This window comes from Pelophylax lessonae, assembly GCF_965119305.1.
Source record: "Pelophylax lessonae genome assembly, chromosome: 1".
In the NCBI taxonomy this organism is placed as follows: Eukaryota; Metazoa; Chordata; class Amphibia; order Anura; family Ranidae; genus Pelophylax; species Pelophylax lessonae.
In genome coordinates this window covers 216,794,575-216,807,863 of record NC_138768.1, presented here as the reverse complement: position 1 = coordinate 216,807,863, position 13,289 = coordinate 216,794,575, and the positions used below count along the sequence as shown (strand labels likewise).

The window sequence follows — 13,289 nt, the reverse complement described above, 5'->3', positions numbered from 1 at the left end:
AAAGTTTCTCTGCAGAGCTTACTACACCCCACAGGGACTAGCTAATATTTACCTGACAGGTAACCTCTTATTTATGAGATGTCAAGCATCTGTAGGTACATTCTTTCATATGGTGTGGACCTGTCTCCTAATTCATACCTTTTTGGCAGCAGTGGTTGGTATTACTAATAATAAGTGTGACTTAACCCTCAGATTGGATCCAAAGGTCATGCTACTAGGCATTCTTTATGGTATAAAGCTAGGTCGATATGTGGAACTATTTGTTTTCTATGCTACCTTTTACAAAGGTAGATCCTTTTTAACTGAAAATTACTTAACCCTTGATCCTTCTTAACTGAAAACGACTTAACCCTCCCACCATGTGCTCTTGGCATACTACTATTAATAACATTCTACCAATGTATAAACTGACATATAAGAGTAGAAACTACCCAAAACAATTTTGACAAAATATGAAACGCTTGGATTGATGCATGCGGCCACTAACGGTATTTACAATCTCATCCTATCTTCCCCCCACCCCCTGATTCCTCATACTCCATTCCATTTATTGCTCCCTTCCTATGCCTTATGCCCCGTACACACACGTCGAAAATTGGCAGGGAATTTTCGGCCAACGTCCGATCTGCCGATTTTCGGCTTGTTAGTATGATGCTTCCGACAACCAACTCAGACTTTTCGGCCGAAAAAAATCCGGTGTGCAGGCTATAAAATTTTTGTTGGCCATCAACACAACGGCCGATTTTCATGCAGTCAGTACAGATTTCGACAGGGAAAAATCTTATGAGCAAGTCTGGGCATGCTCAGAGAAGAAAAAACTCAAAGAAAACAAACCAACACATGACATCACTTCTGAAGTAGAATTTTGTTGGCCGAGAAAATTCGTGTGCAGTCTAGGCACATTCCAACCAACAAAACACAACTTGGACAAAAGTCGGACGATCGGTCGGCCGATAATCGTTGCGTGTGTACGAGGCTTTACTCTCCTTCCTTTCCTTCCCTTCGTCCTCCTCTCCCACTTCGCTTCTCCTCCTGGATGATACTATTTGACTTGTGAATGAGAAGATTGCAGTCCTGTCCTGTAAACTTTACTGGAAGAAGCTTCTTATTGTTTGTGAACTTGAAGCAGATTAATGATATGTGAGTGACATGTAGATGATTAGATGTCGCTCCACCACCTTGTTGTCTGCAATTATCATCACTTTTCCCCTTCCTTCAATACCACACAAAATCTCTCCATTACCTCTTTATTTGACATGTGTCAGACATAACAGGAAGTAAGATGTTCCTCTTATGAGAGTTTCCCTCTCTGTATTCCTCACTGGGTGGAGAGTATCTGGTTCCTTGCTGCACACCTTCCTCTCTTAAGCTGGATGATTACAGTGCACATTCTTTCCCCTTACACAGGTTGTGAGTGACACAAGCACAGTGGTGGTTTTTTTTACCTTCTCACATTGTCTGTGAAGGTAAATAAAACAAAAGGAAGTTGGGACTTTAAATGAATGATATGGCAGCAATCAGGGGAATTATGTATTATTGTAAAATGTAAATGTTAAAGTCCCAACTTCCTTTTGTTTTATTTATGCATAGGGATGGAGGAATATGACCTTACCCTGTCATTTCCTCATTCAAAGTCCCAAACTTCCTCCCCCCTTTTTTAATATGACTTAGGGATGGAAACATACGGTTAATGATGTCAATCCTGACTCAATTTATTTTATCAATATTCTTTATTTATTCATTCGTAACTTCTTTAATAGTATCCGATTGGGGCCCCCCCTTCCTTCCTCCCACATCATTACCATCCCCTCTTCCCTCCTCGTTTTTTCCCTCCCCTTTCTTCCCGTTGTTCACTGAGAATATCCATTTTCCAACCACATGAACACTATGTTTATGTACTTTGATTATTACCTACTCATATATAATAACTTAACACTTTACTATACGTGATAAGTCAATCACTGAGCCACCCTGTTGGGTTGTTCTGTTGTTGGGTTCTGGGTTGCCTTTTCATTTCCGGGAGCTGCGATGCGCACCTGGGGCTTTCCCCTCCTCCTCTGCCCTTCGGCACAGGGGGTCGGGCTGGACACCTGGCGTGCATCGACGCCACGCCTCACGTATGGTGCGTGTGACGTCATCACTGATGCCGCGCACCGCTACGTGGTTTTCCATTCATGGCACTGTTCAGGAGTGGTTTTGGCGCCAATACCGATGGTACGGGCGTCTTTTCCCCTCCCCTCCCACAGATGCCCGCGTGACGTTGGGGAGTTTCGTTGGATGTGGGTCACTATAAGTACCACCATGGTTAATACACTCACTTTTTGAGCACCTACTCTGAGGAGACTAAGCACCACTCATTATGAGCTGTGCTACCTATCTCACAAGGTATTATTTTTATATATTTTTTCACACGCTTATTTATGTTTACTTGTTGTTCAATTTTTGTTTATTTTTCCCTTTTTTTTCTTTAGCCCAAGACTTATGGTCTTCACCTTTCACACATTTTTCATATATACAACTTTTTTATATAATTTTCTATTTTTCTATCATACCACCTACAGTCACCCCACTGTGACTACCTTTTTGGGCATCATCTCTAATTGACTCATATAAGATACTTGTTTATGCCTCACACATACACTTATAAGTTACTCTACAGCAGCACACTTGAGATATTTAATCATTTGTTTCTTTACTGATTTACTAGGATGTATCCCACAATTTCCAGTTATTGTCCAATGGTGGTCTTGCTGACCTTCCGCCACGATCCTCTTGCCACAGCTCCCGGGAAGGGGATGCTATTCCCTATGCACCTCTGAACTACCTCATGTGATTTTATGCAATCTTAGCTATTTTACTAGTGCCAACAGGTATATCCCCATTCCCCCCCCCTTTCTTTTCTCCCTCCTTTCCCTTCCCCTCACCCCCTGTTTCCCTCCCCCCCATGGCCCTTTGTTATACCATATTAACAATCATGCATTTCTTTTTAGACACGCATATATTTACATACTTTGCATCTGCTCCTGATGATTGGTCACAACCATGAAACGCGTAGAGCTGTTTAGGATGCCACGTCATGACTATCATGTGTCTACTATCTTTTTATGTACTGTAATGAATTTTAACCCTAATTTATTAATTTATTTATATTATCTATGCTGGTGCTAGTCCGTAATATCCAATTGGACACCATTGACATCATTATGTGCAATCGTATCATGCTTGCTGCAATGGGCTTACCTATATGAATTTCCTAATGTCATCTACCAGTTATTATGTATCTATGTAATTTTGGTTTGATGTGAGATGTATGTACATATTTATTGATCAAATATGATGTTATGATTTTTATGTATTTATTTATGTTATCAACCAGTAATGATTACCATTGTCATTATGTTGTGATGTTAACATATGCATTTATCTATTAAAATGTGATATATATTTATGTTGGTATGGATTTCATATACACATATGCAATACCTATGCCAGCCCATTGATACATTTATACATAATTCCCCTGATTGCTGCCATATGTTTCATTTAAAGTCCCAACTTCCTTTTGTTTTATTTATGCATAGGGATGGAGGAATATGACCTTACCCTGTAATTTCCTCATTCAAAGTCCCAAACTTCCTCCCCCCCTTTTTTTTATTTTGTCTGTGAAGGTGTTACTTCTGTATTTTTTGTGAGTGCATCTTTTTATTTTTCGTTTATTTTATATTTTTTGGGTGTTATGCTATGGTGTTTATTTTTGTCATTTCATGCTAATCACCATACATGGTGATCACACCTTCATTTGAGTGATCATCACATCATATCAAGTGGTTTATACAAGATTCCTTCCCGGTATTTGGATCTTTCATGGGTTCACCACACTTGGCCGAGAGTGACCATTATTTATGCACATTATCCACCTATTTCTGGTAAGCAGAACATCCATCAGTTGTGGATTTCCCTGCCTAACAACTTGATTGATTTACATCTCACTCATCGGAATTTAAGAACTTATATTCACCTATTGGATATTTTTCATATTAAGTTACACTTTATATATTCCATTTATATATTGTTTATCACATAGCGTGACTTGTCTATATTATTTTGGTTTTGGGTGTTGTCAAACTTGAAGTTGCTGCTTATTTTATTATTTATTTTATTCAATTTTGTTAGTTTTCCATTTTTTAGCATTAGCGCGGTTTATACATTTACTTACTAGATCATTTTATATTCACTTACTTGGGGGTATGAGACTCATCCACACGGTGTCCAACTTGGAACTCGTGAGACTTGCTTCGATGCAACGAAGTGAATCCAGGAATAAGGTGAATGAGTTTTCGTGATGAAGGTGGAGGGGTGCCAGGTGGCTTTAACTTGTTCCTTCGCCGTACAGGAGGAGTGCCTGGAGGGGTCATAGTGGTAACTATGTTAGGTGTCCTTGGTGGATTGTGCGCTGTATGTCGTTGGCGAGGTGATGGTGGTAAGGAGCGATGCCCAGTCTCTGATGATTGGCAGGAGCCTGGATATGCTTCAACAGTCAACCTGTCTACATTAGTGTACATAGATCCATAAGCTACAGGCAAATGGCAGTAGTGCTGGATGCATTTGGACTGTAGTTTGGGACTCTGTGTAAGGTGCGTTCGAATCCACTGAGCAGCCTCTTGCTGGGTGAACAGACTATTTTCTTTCCCCGCCTCTGTAGCTGGCCACTGAATGGCCCAGTCTTGCTTAGACAGGCTGCTTCCTAAAATAGACAAATGTGAAGAAAAACAGTAATATCTCTGCATTAGAATAAAATACAATTATCAATTAAGGTAAAGCTGTACTTTTACAATACATAAACACATGCATTTACTATAACCAGTAATATCAATCAAATTTGCCAAAATATTCTCCTACTTTCTGCCATGTCTTTCCATGCACCTTCATCGCTGTCATCAAAGGCCCAGACCAATGAAATTGCAGACAAGGAGTGTCAGATTCAATGTCCCCACTGCCAGGAGCTATACATTATTATTTATATGCTGAAATGAACATATGCAGTCAGTTGGGATTGCACATTCCTACAAGCAGGTAACTGCCTGATTTAGATGAGCTCTATCCCTTATTTATGTGGTCTCAGACATTCAGACAACCATCTGTAGAAGGCAGAATGTAAATCCAAAGGCATTTCAGGTGCTTTTTGGTTCTCAGTCCTAGTCTAGAAATTGGTGTTCTTTTCACACAGTTACATTTATGTAGGGCCTTCCTAGTTTTTGCAGCCTGTGATCCCAGCTATTGCAGGTGAGCATTGCAGCTTATATATCATGTATGGATTCTGCCATTCAAAACATTAAATCACACAGGGTAAAGTTACAGTGCAGAAAAGAGAGGGGAAGTTGCTGTGTAAGCCTGGCACACTTCTTGACCTAGGGTAACAATACTGCACCCCCCCCCCCCCATTAATACAGTACAGTAAGTGACACTCTAGGACAGGAAGCATGCTACTGGCAAAATTGCCAAGTGAATAAATGTGGAAAAGCCTTAAAAAAAAAAAGAATGCAACCAACACATCAAAGTACTCTGCAATATATTACATTTGCGTCGTTTGGTTTAGATATCCTTAAAGCATAACTAATGGCAAAGCTTTTTCTTTAGTTTTGGATAGAGTGGAGAGGTATTTGAACACCTTTCAGTTTCTTATTGCTGTCTGTGTCCCCATTAGGGAGACCCCCCCCCCCCTTTTATTTGTTCTCTTTACCATTATCATTAAAAGTGAAAGTAAAGAAAATTCCACATTTTTGGTTGTCCTCAGAAAAGTAACAGAGGGGAAATCTTCCAATGGGGACACTAGTTCTGGTGATCTGGGGGTCCCCAAGAGATTCCCCTAATTTTCAGGAATTTCCTCTCACTTCCTGTTTTGGTTATGGAACAGGAAGTGAAGGTAAATCCCCACAATGGGACACAGATGGCAAACATAAACCTAACAGGGGTTATAACCCTCCCTTACTCTATCCAAAATGAAAAAAAAAGTTTTGCCTATAGTTCTACTTAAATCTGAGTTCTATATTGTGCATTGACTTTTCTTGTGGTAGGATCTTAGCATGTGTTATTGAGTCAGACTGCACTTTCTTAGTCTGGAAGCAAACAGCCTACACTAGGTGGTTTTGATAATGGCTCTTGGCCTTGAAATTGGTATTTTTAGAGCATCAGGTTACTGCCAATGTGGTGTTCTGGTGTACTACAGCTATGAAAAGATAAATAGCAGATACCCTAAACAAGAACAGAATTCATCTTCGTGTACTTGAAAGCTCAACTTTTTTGAGTATATATTTTGAGTGTATATATTTGGATTGTGATTCTGATATGAACAATTTTAAAGATTTTGTATTAAAATAAACTGTTAGGGTCCTTTAACAAGATGCGCCGTTCGGCGCGGTCTGTTCTCTGCACAGCGGGGATCAATCCACCGATCCCCGCTGAGCAGGCAGGTGACAGCTCCGTCTACGCATTGTGTGCAGAGACGGAGCAGTTAGATCCCCGCTGTCCTCTATGGGAGAATTGGATGAGAACAGACCACCTGTCTATTCTCATCCAATCCCATCCGAACCGGAAAATAGGGTTTCCATCCGTCTGGATTTCATGGACAGGATCGGAATCGGATAGCAGCAGGTGTCAGCCGCTGACATCCGCAACCCCATAGGGATGCATGGAGGATCTGATCAGGTCCGCCTGAAAAACTGACCAGGATCGTTCGTGTGAAAGGACCCTTACCTTTTTTTTTTAGATATTTTATATCCAATGGCATTTTGCTCATGACCTATCCCCTTGTACTTTTATTTTGTATATTATCACTATTATTAGGCAAACAAACTGGATGTAAAAAGAGAACCTTTTTACATTGGCCTGGGGCTGTGATCACAATTTCCAAACCAAATGGAAAGAAAAAGCAGAAGTAGGAGGTTATACTGTATTTACAAAGTTCCTCTATATCCCTAGATGCACTTAAAGAGTTAATGTGCTTTAAAATACAGTTATCTTTCACTGCTATTATAAACTTGCAACATCTATACAATTAGATCTCTAGGGTATACAACTACCCAACTAACTAAGCAAACAATAATAATGGCATAATTGCAATTGCAATAATGAAAATAATAGCAAGTTGTTTTTGGCACACTTGGAACTAAGAATAGCAGCAAAATAATTAAGATGATACAGATGATAATAAAAGACGAACCTCAACCATACCTGTCTATACCATGATTTGTTCTAGTGGGGTATTGAACTATGCTATTCTTTGTACACAGTTATGACAGTATCATTGAGACAGCGATTCTGATTATTCTCCACACGAAAGATGAGAATGTCAGCAACGCCAACAATAATTTATCTATAAAGCATCATCTCCCAGCAAGCTTACTATGCATCCGATATTCAGTATTACCATATAATATAAGCATATTCCTTTTATTTACACTGCCTGGCCAAAAGAAAAGTCGCCACCTGGTAATAACTAAGCAACTAAGTAAACTAAGCATGCAATAACTATCCTATTGGATATCCTATTGGACAGTTACTGCATGTGCCCACAGAATGAGGTCAGCTGACTAACTGAATATACTGAATGACCAGGTTATTTCATCAATGGATTTTGTCTTCCCTGATGGCACGGACATATATCCAAGATGAAAATTCCGAGGATTCGTCGGGCTCAAATAGTGAAAGAGTGGTTCAGGGAGCAAGAGACATAATTTTCACACATGGATTGGCCACCACAGAGTCCAGAACTTAACCCCATTGAGAATCTTTGGGATGTGCTGGAGAACGCTTTGCGCAGTGGTCCGACTCTCCCATCATCAATACAAGATCTTGGTGAAAAATTAGTGCAACACTGGACGGAAATAAATCTTATGACATTGCAGAAGGTTTTTGAAACAACGCCACAGCGAATGCGTGCCGTAATCAAAGCCAATGAAATATTAGAGTGCGTGACCTTTCTTTTTTTGGTGGTGACTTTTTTTTTCGCCAGGCAGTGTAGTTTGCCTTAACTGGTTGCCGACCGCCGCAAGTACATATACTGCGGCGGTAACCCCCGGGCCAGGCAAAGTGACGTACCGGTACGTCACTAGCCTGGGAGCCAATAGCGGGCAGGCGCGTGCCGCCGGAGGCACGCTCCCACCTCGGCTCGTTCACGGACACCTCCGTGCGTGTGACCGGCGGACCTGATGTCCGCCGGTCACTCGCGATCGTCCGCTGTGAAGGGAGAAAGGCAGGCGGCTAATGTAAACAAAGCCGCCTGTCATTCTTCCCTGTGTAAAAGCACTGATCTAATGGTCCTGCTATGTAGGACAGTTGATCTGTGCTGTTACACACACAGCAACCATCCCTGCACAGTAAGAAGCACGCCCCTAGGGACACACATAGTCACTGCATCTCTAATAAAGTTAACCCCTTCCCTGCCAATGTCATTTTTACAGTAACAGTGCATATGTATAGCACTGATTACTGTAGTAATGTCACTGGTACTCCCAAAAGTGTCAAAAATGTCAGTCAAGGGTCCAATCTGTCCCCTGCAATGTCGCAGTACCGCAAAAAAAATCGCAGATCGCCGCCATTACTCATTAAAAAAAAAAACAACAAAAATTACAAAAATCTTTCCCTTAGTTAGTAAACGCAATAACTTTTGCGCAAACCAATCAAAATACGCTTATTGTGATTTTTTTTAGTAACATAGGTAGCAGAAAACAAATTGGCCAAAAATTTAAAAACATTTTGATTTCTACATTTTTTGGGGGGGGAATTTCATATAAAAAAATGTGAAAAATATTATTATTTTTGCAAAATTGTCGCTCTTTTTTTGATTATATGGCATGATCAAAAAATCGCACAGGTGATCAAATACCACCAAAAAAAAGCTCTGTTTGTGGGAAAAAAAGGACGTCAAATTCGTTTAGGTACAGCGTCGCATGACCGCGCAATTGTCCGTTAAAGTCACGCAGTGCCGAATCGCAAAATAGGCCCTGGTCAGAAAGGGGGTAAAATCTTCAGGGGCTTAAGTGGTTAAAGTGATTTTCTGAACATCAACTGTCTACTTCCATCTGGGCAATTACAAACTTACAATTTACAAATAATAATTACAAATTATTGTTATCATTAATAATGATAATTATCAATATAACTGTTGTTTCCATGAAGATCTTTTTTTCTTTTTACAATCATTTTTTTTTAAAACCAGCACATTTTTTGAAACACTGCACTTCCTACTATGGTACAGTTCCCTTGTTTGTCTCTTTGTCATGATTAGGCATAATGATACCCCAATGATGACATTTTTTTTTATACAAGCTCACAACTTCTGTCATGTGATCACTATAGTGAAACTTAATGATAGAACGTTAGTAAAGGTAGCCACAAATGTCCAGAGATGTTCAAAAGAAGGAAAGAAAATGAGGAGAAGGTTATTACAATTTGTACAATACAGGGCTTGTGGTGGCACACCCCCCCCCCCCCCCCCAACACCACCAATTTCCTCCTAAATTCTGGCCCACCGGTGCCATTATGGTTAATACAGTCTTGTCTGACTCACATACACAGTATTTGTGACAACAGTACAGACCATAACTTATGACTTACCTGTATTTCTGATAAGATATTTCTAGAACTTATTACCTGCAAAGACTTCATTTAATGTCATTGCAAGGGTTATAAAGATTTTATGGCTAGGAATTTATTAAGTGTTACATATTGCATTATGTCCTATGGATAGTCTGCCTTGGCAAAGCCTTTCCCATAGGGAATCTTTATTGCCACTCTGGAAGTGCAGAGCATTTTATCCACAATTGGATACACTTCAATGCAGAGAAAATGACAGCACACATCTGTCTCCCAGTTGTAAAAGTTATTTTAGAAAAAAAAGAAAAGAACCCCCGCTTTTAAATGTACGAAATAAAAACATTGTTTTTCTTTAGCAAACCTGTGTAGTTTTTTGGTAATGCATCGACAATGCATGATTAAAGAATCTCTCTCAGGGGGTGTTAAACACATACAGTATCTCACAAAAGTGAGTACACCCCTCACATCTTTGTAAATATTTTATTAAATCTTTTCAAATGACAACACTGAAGAAATTACACTTTGCTACAATGTAAAGTAGTGAGTGTACAGCTTGTATAACAGTGTACATTCGCTGTCCCTTCAAAATAACTCAACACACCACAATTAATGTGTAAACCACTGGCAACAAAAAGTGAGTACACCCCTGAGTGAATATGTCCAAATTGGGCCCAATTAGCCATTTTCCCTCCCCCGGTGTCATGTGACTCGTTAGTGTTACAAGGTCTCAGGTGTGAATGGGGAGCAGGTGTGTTAAATTTGGTGTTATCGCTCTCACTCTCTCATACTGGTCACTGGAAGTTCAACATGGCACCTCATGGCAAAGAACTCTGATGACCTGAAAAAAAGAATTGTTGCTCTACATAAACATGGCCTAGGCTATAAGAAGATTGCCAAGACCCTGAAACTGAGCTGCAGCATGGTGGCCAAGACCATACAGCGGAGTAACAGGACAGGTTCCACTCAGAACAGGCCATGCCATGGTCGACCAAAGAAGTTGAGTGCACATGCTCAGCATCATATTCAGAGGTTGTCTTTGGAAAATAGACGTATGAGTGCTGCCAGCATTGCTGCAGAGGTTGAAGGGGTGGAGGGGTCAGCCTGTCAGTGCTCAGACCATATGCCGCACACTTCATAAAATTGGTCTGCATGGCTGTTGTCCCAGAAGGAAGCCTCTTCTAAAGATGATGACAAGAAAATAAAGAAAGAAGATGACAAGAAAGCCTGCAAACATTTGCTAAAGGCAAGCAGACTAAAGACATGGATTACTGGAACCATGTTCTGTGGTCTGATGAGACCACAATAAACATATTTGGTTCAGATGGTGTCAAGCTCGTGTGACAACAACCAGGTGAGGAGTACAAAGACAAGTGTGCTAGTTAAGCATGGTGGTGGGAGTGTCATGGTCTGGGGCTGCATGAGTGCTGCTGGCACTGGGGAGCTACAGTTCATTGAGGGAACCATGAATGCCAACATGTACTGTGACATACTGCATCAGAGCATGATCCCCTCCCTTCGGAGATTGGGCCGCAGGGCAGTATTCCAACATGATAACGACCTAAACCCTATTGAGCATCTGTGGGGCATCCTTAAATGGAAGGTGCAGGAGCACAAGGTCTCTAACATTCACCAGCTCAGAGATGTTGTCATGGAGGAGTGAAAGAGGACTCCAGTGGCAACCTGTGAAGCTCTGGTGAACTCCATGCCCAAGATGGTTAAGGCAGTACTGGAAAATAATGATGGCCACACAAAATATTGACGCTTTGGCCCAATTTGGACATTTTCACTTAGGGGTGTACTCTTTGTTGTTGCCAGCGGTTTAGACATTAATGGCTGTGTGTTGTTATTTTGAGGGAACAGCAAATTTACACTGTTATACAAGCTGTACACTTACTACTTTACATTGCAGCAAAGTGTCATTTCTTCAGTGTTGTCACATAAAAAGATATAATTAAATATAAAAAAAATGTGAGGGGTGTACTCACTTTTGTGAGATACTGTATGTATTCATTTGGGATAACACAAAATAGCTACATGTAGTAAAGAAGCCAACAATTCTGCAATAATTTGATATTAACTTCCCTGGCGGTATGATTATTTCGGATTTTAGGTGCTGAAAGCGGTACCATTATTTTGCATGTAATTCTTAAGGATGAGCAGCCCAAACCAACTATTTACATATGATTTTTTTTTTTTACTGTGCGTTCTTTATAACATCTCGGGTACACAAAATCATAAATTATAATATAATAAATAACTATAAATAAGTTAAAGTATATATATATATATATATATATATATATATATATATATATGTGTGTATTTTTATATATATGTGTGTGTATATATATATATATATATATATACACACATGTTCATATACACATGTTCATATATATATATACACATGTTCACTTACTTTTTTTCATCTTTTCCCCAATATGCCCCATATATGCTCTATATACCCTGGAATTAATGGTGTATTAGCCTGTTGGTGCTAATAACATACCTCCAGCTATTATGCCCTGAATATGGCACACATTGTGCTTGGTTATATCTGAAGATTAATTATTTATCTATTGATTATTATTTATTACCTTTACTATATACCCATCATATAATTGGATTATATTAGGCTTAGCTGTATGAGCTGTTTACAAATCCTCCCTTTTTTGTTCACAACTTTTATATATAATTCAATTTTCCCACAGATCCTACCTTTTTCCTTACAATTATACATTTTGTCCCTTTTCAGAGAATACGGATATTGCCACTTTTTCACCTACTATACGGGACATTTTATCCCGCTGGATATATCTTCTCTGGTGTTTACAACCCTATCTTCAGGGCAGTATATGGGCTTGGTCCGGGTGACAATGCCTTTTTGGCATCTTTGACCCTTCCCAGGGTTATATTTTGGAGATTTTTTCCGCCTCAGACGATATGGCTGGCTTGATATCATGGATGTCAAAGTTGACCGTTTCCTACTGATAGGTGAGCACGTAAATATTATGGCGTGTTTTTGTCTTGTATGATATAAAACACACACTCTAGATTAATCCAGATGAACACTATAAATAATTGTTTTGTATATTTGCTTATATATTCTTCTTTATATGTTAGAGGGGACATCAATCAACCATAATGGTTCCTGAGGAAGCCATCTTTCACCTAACTGGCAAAACGCATCAAACCTTATGATTCCTTACGATTGTATCCCTGTTATACCTCTTATATTTTGCTTCAGATGTAATGTAATGTACTTATGCACCTTCATGTTTTTATATATTTAATAAAGTTTTTTTGGATTTTTTACATCCATGTGTGCTTCCTACTGCCATACCCTATCCATTAAAGTCCCCTGGTATCTAATCCACTGTATTTCTGTGGTCCCACATCATCCCTACAGTGTGATTTTTACATATTTTTTGTTGTTTAATATATATATATATCTATATATATATATATATATATATATATATATATATATATATATATATATATAGATAGATAGATAGATAGATAGATAGATAGATAGATAGATAGATAGATAGATAGATAGATAGATAGATATATGTGTGTATATATATATATATATATATATATATATAAATATATATAGTACAGTAAAACTGCAGGTAACGGCATTGGAGGGCAAACTAAGGTCAATTTATTTTATTTAGTACTTTAATCCA

The 13,289-nt window shown here is 39.2% G+C and overlaps 1 protein-coding gene across 2 annotated transcripts in view; it reads right to left on the bottom strand.

The window, feature by feature from the left end:
• Positions 1-13,289, bottom strand: part of KSR2 (kinase suppressor of ras 2) — a gene marked incomplete at its 3' end in the record, with an annotated part of 683,082 nt that overhangs the window by 407,676 nt on the left and 262,117 nt on the right. For both annotated transcript variants that reach the window (XM_082252187.1, XM_082252188.1), the window contains exon 4: positions 4,240-4,744. In XM_082252187.1, the coding sequence (XP_082108313.1) occupies positions 4,240-4,744 (505 nt within the window). The remainder of the gene's footprint in view (positions 1-4,239; positions 4,745-13,289) is intronic.